Here is a 19,649-nt window from a genome sequence, read left to right on the forward strand (position 1 = left end):
AGAGCAGACACTTGTAGTTGATCACCCAGAAAGCTCTTTACTCCTCTGGCTTCGTTAGCCAGATCTTCACTGACTGGGAGACATGGGCTTGAATCCTTAGCTCTCCACCTGTGCTGAATCTTCTTCTTCTTACCTAATCTGTGCTCCAAAAATGAAACTAGCTAAGAAAAAGAAAGAGCTAATCCAAGATGGGAAGAGATAATCAGTTCCCCTAACGAGTGCCTGTGGGGTGAAGACCAAAAAGAGCATTTGAGGATATTAGGGATTTCTGGTGTTGCAGAAAGTCTCTTTAAAAGGTGAAATGCAGGACTTAAGGGGAATTAGGAAGAATAGTGACAGGCAAAGTCTGCAGGAGCTTTGGGTTATGAAGGTAATTGAGGGAGGTGGAAGGAACAGAAAAAGAACACAGGTTGTTACACTTGGGGGTGCCTTAGGGCTGGGCTCTGTTGTGTATAGATTTGGGGCAGTCTGAAGCATTAAGCATCCCAGAGTGGCAGTGGGCTGTAGAGAAAGGCACACTGCTCACAGACCTAAAAATAGTGGAGCAGTTTCACAGCACATTGAGAGCTGCAGGTTCAGTGGCCCAGAGGCTCTTGCAGCACGTGTCACTGCCAGCACCTGCCCCCTTCATCCAGCCAGTGCTGCCTCCATCGTGGAGCAGGAGAGAGCTGCACAGACAGGGACAGGCCAGAACTGAGCGGTTCTGTAGAAACTTGCAAGAGCTTCAGATGATGGACATTGCTGCCATCTGCTCTCAGAGCACTTGAAAACAAAGGGCAAAAAATTAGCTGAATAAAATGAATCGCTCGTGTCTGGTTTTCCTTATTAGGAATCCTAAAGCTGCAGTTTGCCATTCAGGTGTACGGAAAACAGGCACTGGTTTCACTCACCCATGCAGTGTTCCTCTTCACTGACATCATCTGAGTTACATCACAAAGAGTAAAAACCTTACTGGTGAACTACCAATATAATATGATACTTGCATAGTAATTCTAACCTCCACTGTTTTCTCTCACTGGTACATTACTGACCAGTTAAATCCCAACATCTGTCCCTTTCCTGGGAGAGAGAATATGTGGTTTGAGGGAATGGCATGTTAGCAGCTCCCACATAGAAAAGGTCAGTCCCAGTCACTCAGAGGGGACACCAGAGCCACAATTAGCTGTGCAAAAACTGGTGTGGCAAAAGCACCTTGCTTTAAGTGCCTGTGAACTGTAACTAATGCAGAGTAGCCAGCATGTATCAGTCATGCAAGCACTTCTTTCAGCTTTGGGTTTGTAGTGATACCACCACTGATTCAGCCTTTCCCTTCTCCTGCTTCATCAGCTGGGGCTTAGGATTGATCTGTTGAGGTCACTGTGAATATCCACTTTCAGGCTTGGTCTGAGCACTAAATATCTGCCTGACCCTGAGCTTCACGTTTTGAAAAATCAAGCAGAGCTGGAATGTTTCACCTTTGTTTCCCTAATTACAGTACATAGCTGGAGGTAGCATCTCTCCAGGACATATTTAACAGTGTTTTCCTTTTTATACTGCATACTCACCCTGGAGATCTGTTACAGACATAAAGTGAGACCAGTGTATTTCTTATGGCTCAGTCTTGAAATCCTCTTTCAAAGTGCTTAAAATCAAAAAAATCAATGTGTGCATCAAACACTTTGCAATAGTTCCCTAGCTTACACAAGTTCTCTAGCCCTTAGCTAGTGAGCATTTTGTTGTACAAGAGAGAAAAATTGGAGGTAGTTGTGCTGAATTTGTTTTTCAAAGTGAATCTTTTGACCTTTATGAATTTAAGAATTTTAACTATGGCTCTGCTTTTAAGTTCAGAGATTTTAGTAGCAAGACTATATGCTCTCAAGTTACAAGGTTCCATGCCTGATCTTTTGCTGTAAATTGCAACATTTAGCAATTTGTGGTTTAATTTAGAAGGATCACCTACTTTCCTAAATGCTTAAGTAATGTGGCAAGCCGTGGTTATTGATTCTCTCTGAATTTATTACAAGAAAGCTGTATTCACTCTTGCCTCTTGGGAATGCCTCTCCTGAACTGCATGCTTGCTAGTGACAGCTTGGACCCCTGATACATAACCAGAGACCTTGCCTAATATCCTTGCAACTACTTTAGGGAATTTTTATTAAGTAAAAGCATCATTAAAGTAGACAGAATGATGAAGTTTAATGAGCATCTTTCTCACTTGATGTTGTTTGTTTTGCTGCTGCAGCAGCCATGCTGCTGTCGTTTGTTACTTCCAGTGGGGCAGGTGGAGAATTCAGGAAGATTTTGTTCATGTTTACATCTGCATACCAAGAAACATTTTTTCATGAAAGATATTTTAAAAATATATACAAGGAAAGAAAGCTTTCAGAGTCTCTGTCTGAGGGCTTTTTGCATTTTCAGCCTTGAATGTAATCTCCCCTTTAATTTTCATGTAATGAGAAGTCTGCCTAGAATACCATAGCTGCTAATTCTACAGAGGTTCTGCAGTTTGTGGGCTGTGGTTATAGTAACCAGCTTCTGACAGTTAGCAAACTGCAAACATCACAAATATTTGTTTGCACTCCAGATTTTGTCCTTCAGCAGAGGTTTTAGCCTTGAAGCTGTTTGTAGTGTCCTGCTCAGAGCTGTACCAGTGCTGTGAACAGATGAAGTTTCAAAATATCTAGTGGGAAGGCACTGCCATGAATGTGTTATCAGCACTTATCTCACAAATCTGCCTTGAAACTGTAGCCACAATCTGCGTCAAAATTCTTTTGTGTGTTTATGGAGACAATCTGCCTTGGCTAAGGGTCTGGTCATGCAAACAGCTATGTCAAGGTGCCACCTCTAGCACATCACCATCCATCAGCTGAGCAGCAGAACTGTCTGTGGGCACATCTTGAGCTGACCTCCGCTGCCCAGGATGATGTGCAAGTGTCTCTGCCTAACACAACTGACTCTGCGTTCATGCAGAACAAGAGCATCTACCTAGTTTGTACAGCTTGGCTACAGCTGTTTCTGTGTCTTTCTAGCAAGTACTGAAATTATTAAAGACTTCATGCAAACTTCACATCTTTGAAAACCAAAGGGTTATAGGTTCTTGTGGAAGTCAGATAATTGCTTCTCTGTGCAGATAAGCTCCATTAGTGGATTTATTTTGCTTTTTTTTTCCCCTGCAGCATTTTTTCCCCTGGGAGATATAAAACTGGTGTTTGTTATTGTACCAGGAGTTCATTGAGAATTTTGAATTCTCTTTTCCCTAGTGTAACAGAAGGCAAATTCTGTCCTAGAGGCATTATCACAGTCATTATTGTATTTAAATATTGCTGTGACACCATATGTCTCCTCATATCTGATGTGTGCAGACAGGAGAGACCCTGTGTGTGAAGGCTTGTGCCATCTAAATATGTCTGATCCTTGCTCTTTGACTAGCAGACTCCATGAAGTATTGTAAAGCACTCATCTTCAGTTGTGATAGCCATGTGCATTGAAACTCCTCTCATTTTGCCAAGGAAACTGATTTGATTTTCTTATTTCAAACCCATTAATTACTTTGCTGGATGAAACTTTGGTGCTCATGCTGATAGAAGTGGTTGGACATGAAAATAGATTAAAAGAATGTGAAAATGCTGTAGATGCCTTCAACTCACGTACATCTATTACTACTAATGTAGTATTTGCATGGGACAAAGGGAGTTGCTGGGGTACCAATAGCACTGAATATTGTAAGGAGCAGATATCAAAAAAAAAATCAAAATTATCTGGGGTCAGTTGGTATTTTTACTGCTTAATGCATGCTGTGGCTTCTGGACCTCTTTTCATAGTCAAAAGGCATTGCCCAAGCAGACTTTATCAGAACTCTGAACTTCATTCAAAATTGTCAGTATTCAGGTTTTCTGCATTTCAAAAGCATGTGTGTAGTCAGTAGAATTCCCACCACACCCTTTTTCTTCTGAGGTCTAACAGTCCACATGTTTGAACATTTGCTCTCAGAAAGGAGGAAATGAGAGGCAGAATGAATGCCAGAAGGAACACTTGAGAGGGAAACTTACATAAAGTTTCCAAAGCAAAAAGGGGGAGCCTAAACCAACTTGAGCAAAAGGAGGGTATGTAACACTTGACAACCACTTAAGCTGTCTCACTCCTGTTTGGGTTGGCACTAACAGAGCAAAGGAGCAGTGGGGCAGCAGGATGTGGAACACAGGACAGTGATGGGGGACTTCTGTTCCTATCCACAAAGGATTTTTGTGCTCAGGTACAGTGAATCACTGAATTTTCTGTTAATCTGTGCCTAAAGTCCCAAATAGGGACTTAAAAGCCAAAAACCAGCTTGAAGGTTAATTTTGTATTTACCTAACCAGTGCTGGCTTCTGAGAGTTACAAAACTACTGCTTAAAGTGGTTCAAATGCTGCACTGCATATCATTCAGAAGAGGATGCTACTTGTTCCCTAACTTCTTCTATCCTGGGTCAATTTCTGATGGCACAACCTCCTTGAATTTCACTTCTGTGCACTTCTGCTGTGATAGATTTTCATAATACTGAACCTTCTCCTTCCATAGACTGCCTCCCTCAACTCACTTAACACCTTCCAAAGCAGGAGTTATTTAGGATGTATATTTGATTAATACACATACTGTGTACTTGGATAAAATACTGCCTTGTGCTGCTATAGCTCTGTCTCTTCAGAAAATAAAAGTATGTGCATTGTAGCTAATATGAAGCATGTAGTTATTGCAGAGGGTCAGGGCTCTCTGCTTTCATCAGGAAATGCCACCTGATCCCTTGTTGACGGTAGGTGATGGCACACATAAAATTTCAGTAAGGTGAAGTAATGTCATAGTTTACAGTTGTATTTTCCTTGTGCAAGGCTGCTTGGCTACAGTACACCTTGACAGCAGCCTGCTTAGCAGTATGATGTAAAACTTCAGCTGCTGAGAAGGTGAAAGCAAACACTGCCTCTTCACCCCGCCTTACAAGAAGCTTTAATTCCATTTCAGAGTCCAGGAATGCCAGGGTTAAAGTATCTTCCAGATACAGCCACATAAAGCTCAAATCAGGTGGTAACTTTTTGTCTTCTGACATAGAATTAGAATAGTAAATAGAATAGAGTCACAGAATCACAAAGGTTGGAAAAGGCCTCCAAGATCACATGTAACTGTGACTTGGGAGAACAAGCATCATCACTCTGAACATCCCCGCTTCCTTCTCCCAGCTTTCTATGATGAGCAGGATGTGGTATGGTCTGGGATATGCCTTGAGTCAGTTGGGGTCATCTGTCCTGGCTGCATCATTACTTGTGCACTCCTAGCCCCCTGATTGGTGGGGTGAGGAGCAGAAAAGGCCATGGTTCTGTGCAAGCCCTGCTCAGCAATAACTTAAATATCCCTGCATTATCAACACTGTTTTCAGTGCAAATCCAAACCACAGCCCCATACCAGCCACTATGAAGAAAATTACTCCAACCAAAACTCACAAAGTGCATCTTCAAAAAGCACTTTATGTCAGTAAGGGAAGTTAAGTTTGAGCTCTGTTTATTTTGGGTAGGTTTTTAATTTATTCTAATCAGGATTACTCATAAATTATCTATTAATTACTGTGTGATATTTAGCAAGATCCTTTCAGCCATGTAGTCCATTTAGCTTCACAGTGAATGCTAGCCATCTTAATTGTAGGATACTTTGTCAACATTTAATCAGTGGTACTTACTAATGTGGCATTGATGTGTTGGTATCTGTCCCAGTGCTATCAATCATGTGTGAGCAGCAGAGGCAGCTGTGACACCATTGCTCTCTGTCACATTATCAAGCCCCTGGGTTTTCTGGTTAGGGATGATGCTCACTTTGCTCTAAGCAGGCACTCTATCTCTCCAGTTCAACCCAATTTTTGTCATTGTCTACTTGAATACACATCCTTGCAGCCTTCCGAGCCTTAATCCCATAACTGCAGAATAAAGGTTGCTAGTTTCTGAAGGCAAAACTGATTGCTCCTTCACTGCTCTAAAAGCCTCCTCTTCCCTGATGTTACTCCCCTGAAAAGTCACAAAAACCCAAATGTTAATGACTGCAGCATGAGAGCTAATAGAAAATTCAGTGTGTTGAGACAAAATAAAGACCTTTTTTTTTTTCCCTAGTAACTAGATACTTTGTTTAATGTGCTGCAGAGTAAAAGTCTGTGTTTAATGGTTGTATCACAATTCTTTTTTCTCCTTTCCTTACAGTCTTTATGGCAGACACATGCAAGCGAACCCTGAACCTCCAAAGAAAAACAATGACAAGTCAAAGAAGATCAGCCGTAAACCTCTGGCAGCCAAGAACAAATAAGTGCCTGGCTTCTGCCTCTGTTTTACATCTGTTGCATTGTTTTTGCTTGTGCCTACAATATTTCTACACATCTCTTATTACATATAAGAAAGCGGGGATTAGAATTAAATGCAATTTACTATGTATAATGCTTTAGAAAATACTGCTAGAGGGAAACAAAATTACATATACTCCTAACTATGGTCACATTTATGTAGCTATTTAATATATCACAGTCAAACATATTTTAGCTTTTCTATTTATATGTATATTAATGTCCTCTCTTCACATATGTCACATCCTGTTAATATAGGGAAGTTTGCACTTATATTATACGATATTAAATTTCATAGGATATTCCAAGTGATTTTAATAAAGCTCTTCATTTGTATTGTTGTTTAGTTTCTTCATTAGGACTTCTGAATAGGAAATTCCTTGAGGAATTTATGTGTCCAGTTTCCTGTAATATGGTGATTTCTTCTGTAGGAATGTGGTAGCCTTTTATCTGATGCAAGTTAGTTAAAGTGCAAAGCATTCTGTTTGAGCAACATTTTAATCAGTTTCTTTTTCTTTTTTTATGGTGCTGTGGACTGCTCTTTTTGCCTTGAAGGTTATTTTGAAATCAAGGAGTAGGGGAGGGGAGAGAGAAAAAAAAAAACTATCTTTGTAGAGAGCTGCCAATTGCCAGACTCGGTTTGGGGAAGAGAACTTTGTCATTTGAAGAAACTGGTACTTCTGCCAATTTTTCAAGTGATTTTTTTTTTTTTCTTTAGGCAGAAAACCCAAATAATGTGTTTAATCTCTGCTTAAAGTGCTTATATTGAAGAGCTATTCCAAATGGCTTTTGAAAATGCCACAGGTTCTATATTTATCTATACAAAGCTGGCACCACAACCAAGCTCAGAATCTGCAAACAGTTTAACAGCTCAAATAGTTTCAAGTTCTACCAATGGAGAAGAAAAGCCTAAAATCTGCAGACAGTGTTTCCCAAACAATTTTATTCTTAGGAGAGCAAAAGCCAACAAGGGAACTCAAGGTGCAAGAACAGATATTCATACCTGGATCACTTGTGTCACGGCCTTCCTGCCCTTGATTTCCAATTTAATGAATTTCATACCCGAGCCACCCATTGCTGAGTGTCGGTTGCCGTCCCATCCGGCCAGCAAGCTGGGAATCTTGCCCAGACTGCTGAGACAGGCCTGTTTGTTCAGGGGGAAAAGAAAAGGTTTTAAATATCTCATGCTACAAGTGATGCCTTCTGCAAAAGCCAATCTGAAGTTTCTGAGTTTCTGTTACCAGCACCGGTCTCTCGAGTGCATTTAGGATTGCCCCAGCATTTAGGTAACACGGTTGCCTCAGTCTGGGAATAAATGTATTGACATATATTTTGCAACAGATTTTTTTCAAATTGGCAAGCAGAGCTAGGAAGTTGGCATCAAGCTTTAGACACACTTTAAGTGGTCTTCAGTACTTCAGAAGAATGAGGCAGTCTTGGTAGGCAGATGGAGAACAGTAAAAATGGTAGACTTGTCAGGAACAGTCAATTCTATCTGTTGCAAGCTCTGCAGAGGATTTTTCAGACCTCTTAAGTGATCTGCCTAGGGAACAGGTCCAACTGAAAGAGGCCCATGAAGGTGCTAGGTTGGATGCATGTTAAGAATTCACAGCAAAAACCATGCCCCATCTGGAATGCGCACAATTGAATGTGGTGTAGGAATTAACACGTGAGAGGGCCTTCTGACAATAATAATCATGCTACAAAAAGTCCTGAAGAAATGTCAATGAAATGTCAGAAGATCCCCAAACTACTATTGCAAATTGGTTTTGGAACAAAATAAATAGCAAGGGCACATCTACCAGGAAGGAGTGAAGAGACTATGGATCCTCCCCTGGAACTGAATGCTACCCCAGCCCTGGAAGAGGGCACTTCCTCAGGGCTGCACCATGGCTCTCCTGACAGATGCCAGACACCTGCTTTGAGATTTGGAGACATTTTGCATGCACTCACTTTCAGCTGAAGTGGATTCACCAGTCTTCCAAAATCTCCCTGGGTACACACAGACATGGCTTTCTGTGAGTGGGGTGGCAATACAGCTTTCCTTTGGTTTGAACAGAAATCCAGCCGGAGCTGAAGGTTCAGGTGGTGTCTGAGACTGTGTTCCATCACCCACTCTGTCCTGGGGTTTAGGCAAAAAGAAGTTGCTACAGGGCTGCGAGTGTTTCAAAACATGGGGTAGTGTCTCTAATGTAAAATTCAAAGCTTGTTGGGGAAGGCCTGATGATGTTATTGGTGGGAAGCTACAGCACTGCTTTAAAATAAGCTTATGGTTTTCAAGCATTAGTCAGACTTTCATTAACTGCAGTTGCAAATTTTGAAAGTGTTGAGAGAGTCATGCAAGCTCTCCTCTGCAGGATTGCAAAGTATTGATTGGACCATTCTTGTGTGCTCATAGCAAAAAAAATCCACCCAACCTTCCCACTTCTTCCCTCATGAAGGAGGAAGAAAAACAGTTTTGACAAGCAAAAGCAGGAATGAAGGGCCTGGGGAAGAGTAAGTGAAAGGCATAAAGATGAGAAGGATAAAAGAAATCCTAGAGGGAGAAATACTATACTGAAGATGGTGGCAGATTGGGGGGGTGGGGGGAAAGAAGTTTCTTGAAAAGAAAGATGAAAAAATAAGATAATGATCTGAGAAGATGATGAAAACCTGAAATGCATACAGCTTTACAAACAGAAAACAAAACGGGTTGTAAAGGAATGCTCTTCAGAGGTGCAGGGCAGAATAAAAGACAAGGGAAAGAAAAGCAAACTATCTGGAATGTAATGTGCTGAGGTTTTAGTGTTTCTAAAAATGTGCCAGCTTCTTAGAGCAAACTACACAACAGTTTTCATGTGAGTATGATGATTTTATGTATCTGTTCTCTAAGGTCATTCCTTTTTTAATATTTAAAAACAATGCTCTATTTTACTGGGTCACATTTATTTCCCCATTGTACTCAAGGAAAGGAGTTGCTGCATCTTACTGTAGTGAACCACTTAATGAACAGTGCAGCTCATGATGATGCCCATGGTCATTTCTCCAGAGGATCCATCAAATTGAGGCCCCTTCCAGTGAGTCCTTGGTTGCTGCATCTAGGTGAGCACCTGTGCTGTGCCAGCTCTGGAGAAGCTGCTCTTTGCTCCACTGATAAGTACTGTTTCACTGGCTGAATTGAAAAGGAGACCCCTGATCTCAAGTTGCCTTGAAGAGGGTGTCTTTGCCATCCATCCATTCATTCATTCATCCATTCATTCATTCAGGGTCACTTGTTCAGGTTGCCTCTTTGGGCCACCCTCTCATACAGCCAAGAGCATGTTCCTTCAAGGGGAGAAAATTGTTCCTGTGAAGAGAAAATTTGCTTTTTTACAGCTTTCCTGTACCTGGAAGCTCTTTGAAAGCAGTTATGCTGGTAATTCTGTTTTGATTTTGCATACGGTAGACTGGCAAGAGTATGGCAATGTTTTTGTGTACTGTATACCCTGACAGGGAAACCTGTTAAACCTGACATGCTGTGCCTGTGCAAAGAGTGGCCTGGGGAACTAATGTTCCTTGCTAAGGGTAGAGCAAAATGAAACCAGAAAACTTGCTCGTGCAGGCACCATCCACAATTTTCTTGTACTTAACGGTGTCAACCCTCTCTTGCCTCCTGCAGTCCTCTTGATGGACAGGTAACACTTATATAAAAAAAAAATCTCAGTTCTGAGAAAATGAGCACTGCTCTTGCTCTCTTTCTTACTTGAAAAATATGTGAGGAACAGCAACTGTGATTTAAAATTTCACCTTTTTGTGATTGCTAGTCTAGGAATAAGTTTCCTATGGAGTCACTGGTGTTCAAGCACCTTTATTTTGGTTTTAGTCAAGTCTTTCATGTTAAGGAAATGGCAGTAGCATCTGCTTATCAATTAACTTCCATCCTTATAGCTGGCAATTCACAGCTGCAGTATGGGGGTTTCTTCTGAACTAGCAGTTTGTTCCAAGGCATGATCTGAGCTGGTGCAGCCCTCGCCTCTCCTCCCTCCAGCACTGTCTGTACTCCCCATCCTCTTCCTCTGGGCTCTCCCCACCATCACTATATGGGGCTGGATCCTGGGCTTTTGGAGGAGCTGGTGAGAAAAAAATTTTCCTGTTCTCCCTGACCCTCTGCTCCCAGGCAGCAGAGTGAGGTCAGGAGGTACTTCCAGCGCCAGCAGTGCTTGTGTGTTCCACACTGACTGATGGCTTGGGGCTGGTAGGAAAGCTGGGAGGCCAAGTCTGTGCCATCCCCACGCTTGCTGAGCAGCAGGAGCTCCAGAGACAGGGAATATTTCCAGTTTGTAGCGGGTGGTAACTGTTAATATCCTCATGACAACCGGGAGGAGTGAGATTGTCATCGGTTATATTAGTTGTTAATTTTGTAAATATTAACAATTTCTAGGATTATGGCACAGGATGTGAGCTGTCAACTTGCTTTATTTTCCTCCTACTCCTTCTTGTAATGACACATCTCTTATACTCTCAGATTCATGCCATGTGCTGGTTACCTTGCACTGACACCAGGGCTGGCAGGTGTTCTGGGATGAAACCGTGATAACCTCCCAAAAGTTAGACTTTCTTCCCCTCCTGGGTACTTTGTTTCCTCTTACCTAAGGGGAAGTAATTTGCCTGAAAAGAGCAGTGATTTATAAATCTCTGTGGTTGGTTTCCACCCAGTGCTGCTGCCAAAGATGCTGCCATTGGCACAGCTGAGCCCCTGCTTCCCCTTCCAGCTCACCTGTGAGTGCCTCAGGCAGGCACTGCCACTCCAGTCCCTCCCAGAGCAGGAGCTGAGTTACAGCTCACAAGGAACAGTATCCCTGCTGTGAGAAAGCCCTGAAAAGTGACATTTTTACAATGTGTCTCAAGAGCAAAATTTTACCCATATTTTTAGATCAAGAAGCACGGCAATTGCGCGAGTAGCAGTCGCAGGAGTCACCCCTGCAGCTTGATGGACGTGTTCAGAGGCAGCTTTAGCAGCAAGGTGCAGCTGGGGGCAAAGCCCTGGGGAAGGTGGCTTTTCCAGGGCACTCACTCCTCACCTTGGCTCCCTTGCTGCTGGCTGGAGCCTCTCTGCTGCTCTGCCCTGCTCCCGTGCTGCTGGCAGCCCTGAGCATACAGCCAGTGCTCAGCCAAGCAGAGATGAGCCCCAGGCTGAATGTACATTCCCAATCTTCCTGATATCCCAGTTATTCAAGGTAATGTTTCAAATGGCCTGGTCCTGCGGCAGCCCCCGACGCAAGCAGGAGTGGGGAGCGTGGCTGTGTCCAGCTGGGTGCTGGCAGGGAGACAAGCTGCCCCTCCAGCCTGGGGTGGCCCATGCCTGCAGAGGTGCCTTGCAAGCACCGGACTGAACCCCCTCACTGTTTCAGAAATTGTCAAAATGGGGCACCCTCTCCCAGGGCGGCCATCCTGCAGGTCCCCAGGCAGGCAGTCTTGTCCTGTACCCGAGCCTGGGCGATGCTCCTCGTGGTTTTGCTAATCTTTCCTTTGCCAGCGTGGAAATTGCGGGCTGCTGGCAGTGCAGTTCCCAACGACAGGAAGCTACTGCCAGGCAGAGCCTGAGGAACAGGGACACCTCCTGCCCTGGGCATGGCTCCTGCCATCTTTGTGTGAAACCCAGCACTCCCCAGGAGCTGAGTGCCGCGGACAGAGTCCTGGTGGGGCTAGGAAGGGGCTCCACATGGCAGATCCTCGGCAAGGGGCAGCCACAGGGGAGCAGAGCCAAAGAGCTGGTCTGAGGCAAAACTGCTGGAGAGGGGGCAACACTGTGGAGGCTGGGGTCTGGATGGCTCAGACTCTGTATAGGAGAGTGAATTTTAATACTGGATGTTGTTTGCCCTCCAGTTGTGTAGTTTAAGGATGTTACAGCAGGGCATGGAGAACAGGTGATCTTGTCAACTGCCCCCTCACAGCGGTGGGGTTTAGAAACCAAATTGTTGGTGGCCTGGTTTGAGCATCCTCAGGCACTTCTTTGATCTCATATCGATTCAGACACTTAGTTTTAGAGAGCTACTCAAACATGCCTGGCACATGTGTTTTACCAACATCACACAGAAATGAGCCTCTGTGTTTGGAATGGAAGAGAGCACTGATTTGGAGGAATGCAGTGCATGGGTGGTTCCTGGGATATGATCTTAGCAGTTTCCATCCAGACTGAACAACAGGACTTTCCTGTTTTCATTTCTGGTCAGATTAGGCTACTCAAAAGATTTTTGCTCTGCCAGTTTATACCCAGAGACTCATTAAACACCTTGTGGATCAGACGTTCAATACTAATCCGCTCTGAGGGCAAACACAAAAATCAAAGCTTTGATTTCAATCCCGGTGCCTTGCAGATACCGTGCGCGCCTGGGGTCCAGCTTCCAGCGTCTCGGAGCTGCCCGTGCAGCCTGGGAGGATGCCCGGAGCGCCTGGGGATGCACTTTCCGCCTGTGCCAGCAGTGGGGGCAAGAATACAGCCGGAGAGGCGAGGGAGGGAGCGCCGGAGCGCATCAAAACCCAGGCCTGAAATCCTTTTCATTCCCCGCGTTGCTGGTACAAAAACATGCCGAGACAGTTCACAGTGAGCACGACCCCAGGCTTGGCTTGGTGTCCCCAGGGAGGCTGCTGGTATTTCCTTTCCCCTCACTTTGCTTTTACATCAATTTACTCCGCCAATTAAGCAACCAAATAATTCAGAGGCAGCCATGTGGCACCGAGTGTTGTAGCTATGGCTAAAAATAACCCCAAAGCCTCGGGGAAAACTGCTCCAAGGGCTGTGCACCAAGCCGAGCCCCTCCGTGGTGTGTGTGAGGGGATCGCAGCCGGGCTGGCCCCATCTGGGGGGCAGCCGGACCCCCCCAGCTGGCCTGGCCGTGGCTGGATTTGAGGCAGGGATGCTCCTCTGCAGCTCTGCCTGGGGCACCGCAGGGAGGTGCGCAGGGCCCCAGGCACGAAGGGATCCTGACCAGGAGCCTGGAGCCTCCTTCTCTATCCCGAGGCAAGCGCTGGCTTGGAAGTGAGTTCCTGATCTGGGCCTGGGTTTTGGACCTGTGGCTGATGGCTTTGCAAACCAGGCAACATGGACTAAAACTTACCATTATTATTTTAGAAAGAAAACAGAAACACTCAGGTAATAAATATTGAAAAATACTCTCTCCAAAGTCCTTGAAATTACAAACCCCGTGGGTTTGGAAGAAAAATGGAATTTCTTTGGAGTAAATAAGAAACTAGGGAAGGCCAGGCCACCTGGTGTAGCTCCACAGCTAGACCCATACTCCTGCCAGGTACAGGCAGTTAATAAAAAAAGAACAGGCATCCAGTTTTGCATAGAAGTTTTCTGTTCTTGTAAACCAAATGAAATTAATCATTACATTTATCTACAGGGTGTTCTATAAAATCAATAGGCACTGCATAGCAGTCAAAATATGACAAGGCACTTAAACCTTGCCAAATCAATCCAATTAATTATATCTTCGTTAGAAAACAGTCATTTTTATAGAGTCAGTTGGCTCTTCAAGGACCATAATACAAGCTTGATATAAGCTCATTGATTTTTACTTTATGATTTCCAGTTGAAAGCAAATAGAGATCACTCGCTTTATAAAACTGTGAAAAAATGTGTGTATTTAACATACCAATATTATTTATAAGCAGCAGCTAATGTTTGAGTGCCTCTCGTACGCCTTGATAAAAGTGGTTCATGATTCAGCCCTCTCAGATGTTCAGAGGATGTTCTTCTACATTATTGCCATCGTCATTTGTCTTTCCCCTCTGACATGTGCAGTTTTTTATGCAGGAAAACTCTGTAGATGAGGCTCATCAGCAAGGAGGAGAGCAGCCTGAATACCTATGAGGTGTCACTGCAAACAAACACTGCTGGACATCCCAGCCTGGCTCTGCCATCTTTTTTTACAGCAGCCTGGGAGCTTACAAGGCAGAAATGGGACCAGAGGACCCTGGGGAAAGCAAGAGTGAATGTGCAGGTTGATAAACACACTCGGCATGTATGACAGCATTAGAGGAAGGGAGAGCTTGGCAGGTGATAAGGACTTTTCAGGGTGACAAGTAGAGGGAGAAAGGTTTGTTCGGAGCAGGGATTGCAAGGGCAGCAAGAAGAACCCTGGGATTCATTGGGTGAATTCATTCATTCATTTCCCTCTGGAAAATGAAAGGTTAGAGGCAAATACTGCAAAAATAAATGCACACCAGGCATTGGGCATTGAACCCAACTCCTCAGTGCAGGAAGGTGCTGCTCCAAGGTCCTCAGGACCTGCACGTGGGTCTCCTTGGTGAGTCAGTGCCACATTTTTCCTAGAAATTGTCCTTACCAGAGAAGCCACACTGGTAAGTTCAAAACAATCCCCCAATAATGGCAAATACTTGGGTTTTGCTGTTTTATTGTCATTAATAAGAGACTCATGATAAAAGTCTGAATCTATGAGGAAAGGATGAGTCAAACTTCTTAAACTGCTTCTATCCCACCAATGCCCAGATCCTCCCAAAACTAAGGAGAGTGTCCAGAGAATGAGGATCTGGGCTTTTGAAGGAAAAGATGAAAAGTGAAGACTGAGTTTTCTTTCCAAAGCGTGATTCTCATTTTCAGTTAGAATGCATCAGATACAGATGAAAACAGAAAATAAAGTTGCATTTCTGCAGTAGTTATTTGCAGTTCCGTGGTGCACTACTCCTACTTCCTGAGATGCCCTGCCTAGCCAAGGTGATGCCAGCACTGGGGTGTCACTGGCACACGAGAGATGTTGCCACCATCAACAGCAGACAAGGAGGGGGTGCAGGGGCTCTGGAGCCAGGCACAGGGCTGTGTCTGCAAGGTGAGCCTCTGTCATTGCAAGTGAGATTCAAAGCCAGCAAGCAGGGCTGCTGCCCTCCCCAGGGTGCGGGCACCTGGGCTTGCCTCAGAGGGAGAGAGGGCTCGGGGCAGGAGCCACTTGTGGTGTATCACAAGACAAAAAGGTCTTCACACCCCTGTGAGCATGAGTCTTCAGGGAAGTGCAGTGTAACAACCAGAGAGGAAAGCTGGTCTCAGTCTTAAACTCCTCCTTTCCCCCTTCCCATGGGTTTTGGACACTGGAAGAAATAAAACAGGGTGAATAATTGGATGAGTCTCACGCCAGTTTTTTGATGGTTTTGAAATGAGCGAGGTTAACGGGAGTTCCTCAAGCCAACAACAGGGGAAGGGAAGAAAAAGCTGTGGCAGGAGGAGGTGATTAGCAGATGGCACCAGGGGAGCCCAGCCCAAGCCAGAATTGCTGCTACAGAGCCCACTCCCTCTCACAGATGCAGAGACTCTCCTGGGATGGACAATTCAGTCCTGGCCAGGATTAAGTGCAAGCACACAAAATGGAGGATTCAGTGGCACCCACCATCCTGGGGCTCCTTCCCTGCATTCAGCTGGGCCCCTGGTGTGGGGAATGAAAGGACAGAGCTGTAGTTAGGCTCAGGGCAAACAAAGGAAGGGCTAGATGCAGTGGGGGATGGCAGTGAGAGGAGATGGGGCCAAGCCCTCTCCAAACATGCCCACCTCTGCAAAGCCTGTCCAGTGGCCCAGCCCTGCTCCAAGATCCAGCATTCCCAGGACAGCAGCAAGAGGAGACTGCCCCTGCAAACACCGCCCTGAGAAATCCCTTAGAAGAGTGAGTGACAGTAATTGGGAGTAATCACAGCAACACAGACATGGAGATAGCTTTTTAGTAATTCACCACTTCCTATGGAACAACATCAATAATCCCCCTCTAAGGTGATGGTTAGGGCCAGCCTCATCATTTTTTTGCATTTTGTCTTTAACTAGTTGTAAACTGAGATAATCAGTTCCTGTGGGATTTTTAAGAAGGCCACATATCTATTACACATTTCAAATCAGCTGTTTTCCTACCATCTCTTTGTTTAATGCCATTTTTTTTGTTATTGACCCTATAGAAGAAAATGAATGTCCTTTTTCACTCAGACCTGCTCTCCTGGTTACAGGTGCCACAGCAGACATTTCCTACCAGGAAGGAAAATAAAATTAGGCCCAAATTCTAAACATTTTCACAGAGATCACAGCTCCTGTCTTCAAGGTTTTGCAGAGTCTCAGTTTGCTGGAACACCACGTGACACTACAGGAGACAGAAGCAGATGTCAGCAGCCGCTGCAGCAGCTCACTCTGCTAATAAAGGTTGCCCAGAATTTAGGTTGAAGTGTGTCTGATGGCATCATGCAAGACCATTGTCCAGGTAACAGCCATCAGGCCTAATTTGGGTGCAAAACTGCTGATGAAACCCAAAGCACATTTGCTCTGCCTCATGCCTTAGCTTTTTTAGCTGATAGGACTTCCTGCCTCCTCCTTCTCACCTCATAAGTTGTCTGGTGGCTGTTCCAGGAGGAAGATATGTTTGTAACCTGTAGCACCAATGGTCAAAGAATTCAAGGGTGATTGAGTAGACAATGCTCATGTTCTGGTCAGAGTAAGTCTGACTCAGTCAGTATTTTCCATTTCAGTTTTTCTGCCAGCAAGAAGGCTCATCTGCCTTCAAGGCTGAACTCACCACACTGCTGAGAGACCTGAAGAAGTGGCTGCTCCTCAGCCTGGCTTAGGAGTCAGGTGGTACCACCCCAAAAAATAATGGGTGTAGTAAACCCAGGGCAAAGGCTCAAACTCCTGAAGGCAGGGATGAAGGTGAACTGATGGGACTTGCAAGGTATTATGAAGAGAAATAAACTTTCAGGGCCAGGAGAGGGGGTGTGGTGCCCTGTGCAGGGGCAGAGGGACAGCCTGCCCTGGTGTGTGCCCTGCCTGCCATTGCCTCTGCCAGGACTGGGCACTGAGGGCTCCTCAGATGAACTCCTCTGTATCCAAGCTCTGTGGAAAAAGCAGTATTTCCACATTTCTGAAAGCCAGGGCTCTTATGTGTGTGTTTGGAAAGGTCTGCTAGCATGACAGTGGCAATCCTCTGCCCTTATTTCACAGAGCTTGTCCCTCATGATTCCAAAAGCCTGGCAGACTTCTTGTGAACTTTCCTTCTGGGCAAAGTATGTAAAACTCCTTCTGTAGTACAAAATGCTTTAATCTGAGATTTGGTATTCTGGTATGGGTCTGGTATTCTTCTTTCCATCAGTCACAATGCCCCTTTCAGGCAGCCTGGGGAGTGACCTCCCCTTCACGTCCATGCAGATGGGCTGTAGGAAATGCAAACAAGTTGTAAGCCAACTCAGCTGTGACCTGCCTCTACATTTCTGGGGTTACCAGCAGGGTGCACACAGTGAAAGAGCTGGGCTGGGCTGGGTGGGTGCAGTTCAGAAAGAATGTGAATGATTTTTCAGAGCAGAGGTTAGCACATAAACCACGGAGCAGAGGTCAGAGCAGCACGATTAGAACATTTGAGGCAAGGAAGGTTTGGGTTTGGATTTGTTCAGTTCTCTGCAGCTTGGCCTTTCTAAAATGTTTTGGGAGAAAAATGGACAAACACATCATGCATGATGATTTTTACCATATGGAGGATCTTAGTTCTCCTATGGCTGTTGGGCACTGAAGTGTCAGCACTCAGGTCCAGAAAAAATTCTTAATAACTTTTTTATACTGGTAACAAACAGGCTTTCCTTCTGCAGCCAAACCCTATCAGCAGAGAGCCCTCTACCAGCCAGGTCTTGGTCTCTCTTCTTCCCCCTATTCCCTTTTTGAATTGGCCACAAGACCTGGATGACTGTGAAGAATCTCTGAATGGGATTAAGCACAAAGCAGTGCTCTGTTTCTGGGTCTTTCCTCCTAAACAGAAAGTCTACATCCATTCCTGATGTTACAGGAAAAATCTGCCCCTCTGTAGAGTACAGAAACTTGGCTCTAAACAGAAATTTAGGCATCATCTCTAAAAACAATCTAGCCTATTCATATAATGGATTAAAAAGAGAATTTTCTGTCTAGCATGCTCAGATAACTTTGTATCCATCATGCTGGAAATAGCTCCCAGATAGCAAAGCTCACTCATCATGCAAACTCCTTCTGTACCAGTATGTAATCCTTTTAATTATCCACTGCAGAATGACTTGTCTGCCATCACTCAAACCTGTTCAACTCCACCAGTATGTGTGTAATAGCACTTTCTTGGGCAGACTTCAAAAATCCCACCAGTGCCTAGCTAGATTTCTGTATTTATGAGACCTATGAGCACAGGCAGGTGGCTCTGATTAAACCATGACAAAGCTGGGGGCTGGGTCTCCCCTAATCAGTCCTAAAATACAGTTTTTACAGTTGTCCCACTCCCTGCACAGTTTTGGCATCCTGATAGTAATTCAAACATATTCTGAAATTTATTCTGCTAATTTCTTGAAGAAAAATGACAAAGCCCTTTTCACAAGCAAGCTATCAAAAGCAACTTCTTTGATTACTAAGGCAAGAAACTGAATCAGCTCTGTTTCCTTGCAGCACTTTTGGTATTCTGTTGGTGTTTCTAAGATTTCTCATCCCCTGACACACTAAGACATTCATCTTCAGTTTCAGTCAAAACCCACAGGTTTGCAGAAAAGTCAAAAATTTGTCCTCATCTACTGCCTGTGATGCAGTCAAATGTTTCAAGCCAGCAGCTCCAGAATATCTCATCCCTTTTGCAGTGCTTGCTCAAGTATGTCCACTTCTCCCCAGCTCTGTGCCCCTCTCATGGTGTTTCTCAGCCAAGGGCTGTGTTTGAAGAGGGCTTCACTGAGCATTTGCAGTATTGCAAACATCATCAGCCTTCGAGGTGCTCTGTCGAGAGGCTGCTAAACAACAGCACAGCAGGAAAAAAGTGGGAGCAAAGTATCAGCATGACAGACCAACCTCACAGAAACACATCAACACTAACAGGAGTGGGGACAGAGTATCAGGTTAAACACAGAGCTACAGGATAATGCCAATGGAGGAAACACAGAGAGAAATACATTTTTCAGAGGGGAAAAAAAAAAAAAAAGAAGAGGCATTATAATTCTCTGCAAAATTCTGAAGTTGGATATACCTTCTAGCTGTTGATTGTTTTTTCCCAAGCTGCTGAACAGAATAATTCTCATGGAAAACACAGCAAAGATGTGAAGAAAACATATTAGGAAATCAGAATACATTAGTCAATCTAAATCACTGAGCTTTAAAAAATTACTGGACACAAACCACATCAGTAGCACAATCTGCAAGAGGAGCAGATCCTTAGGGTGCAGGGAGGGGGCATGGGAAGGCAGGGAGGCATTTTGGGGTGCAGCAGCATGCAGAAGGTCTTGCTTCTGGTGCCATCCCTGCTCTGAGCACTGCAGCACAAACCTGCCAGCCAGCAGCTGCCTCCCACCTGGGTGACAGCATCCCTCTGGCCCTGCTGAGCT

The 19,649-nt window shown here is 44.6% G+C and overlaps 1 protein-coding gene across 1 annotated transcript in view; it reads left to right on the top strand.

The window, feature by feature from the left end:
- Positions 1-6,668, top strand: part of RSU1 (Ras suppressor protein 1) — a 101,007-nt gene extending 94,339 nt beyond the window's left edge. Inside the window, exon 9 of the mRNA XM_059842524.1 lies at positions 6,196-6,668. Coding sequence (XP_059698507.1) covers positions 6,196-6,298 — 103 coding nt within the window. The 3' untranslated portion in view covers positions 6,299-6,668. The remainder of the gene's footprint in view (positions 1-6,195) is intronic.
- Positions 6,669-19,649: the final 12,981 nt, after the last annotated feature.

Source organism: Haemorhous mexicanus, chromosome 1 (assembly GCF_027477595.1).
Source record: "Haemorhous mexicanus isolate bHaeMex1 chromosome 1, bHaeMex1.pri, whole genome shotgun sequence".
In the NCBI taxonomy this organism is placed as follows: Eukaryota; Metazoa; Chordata; class Aves; order Passeriformes; family Fringillidae; genus Haemorhous; species Haemorhous mexicanus.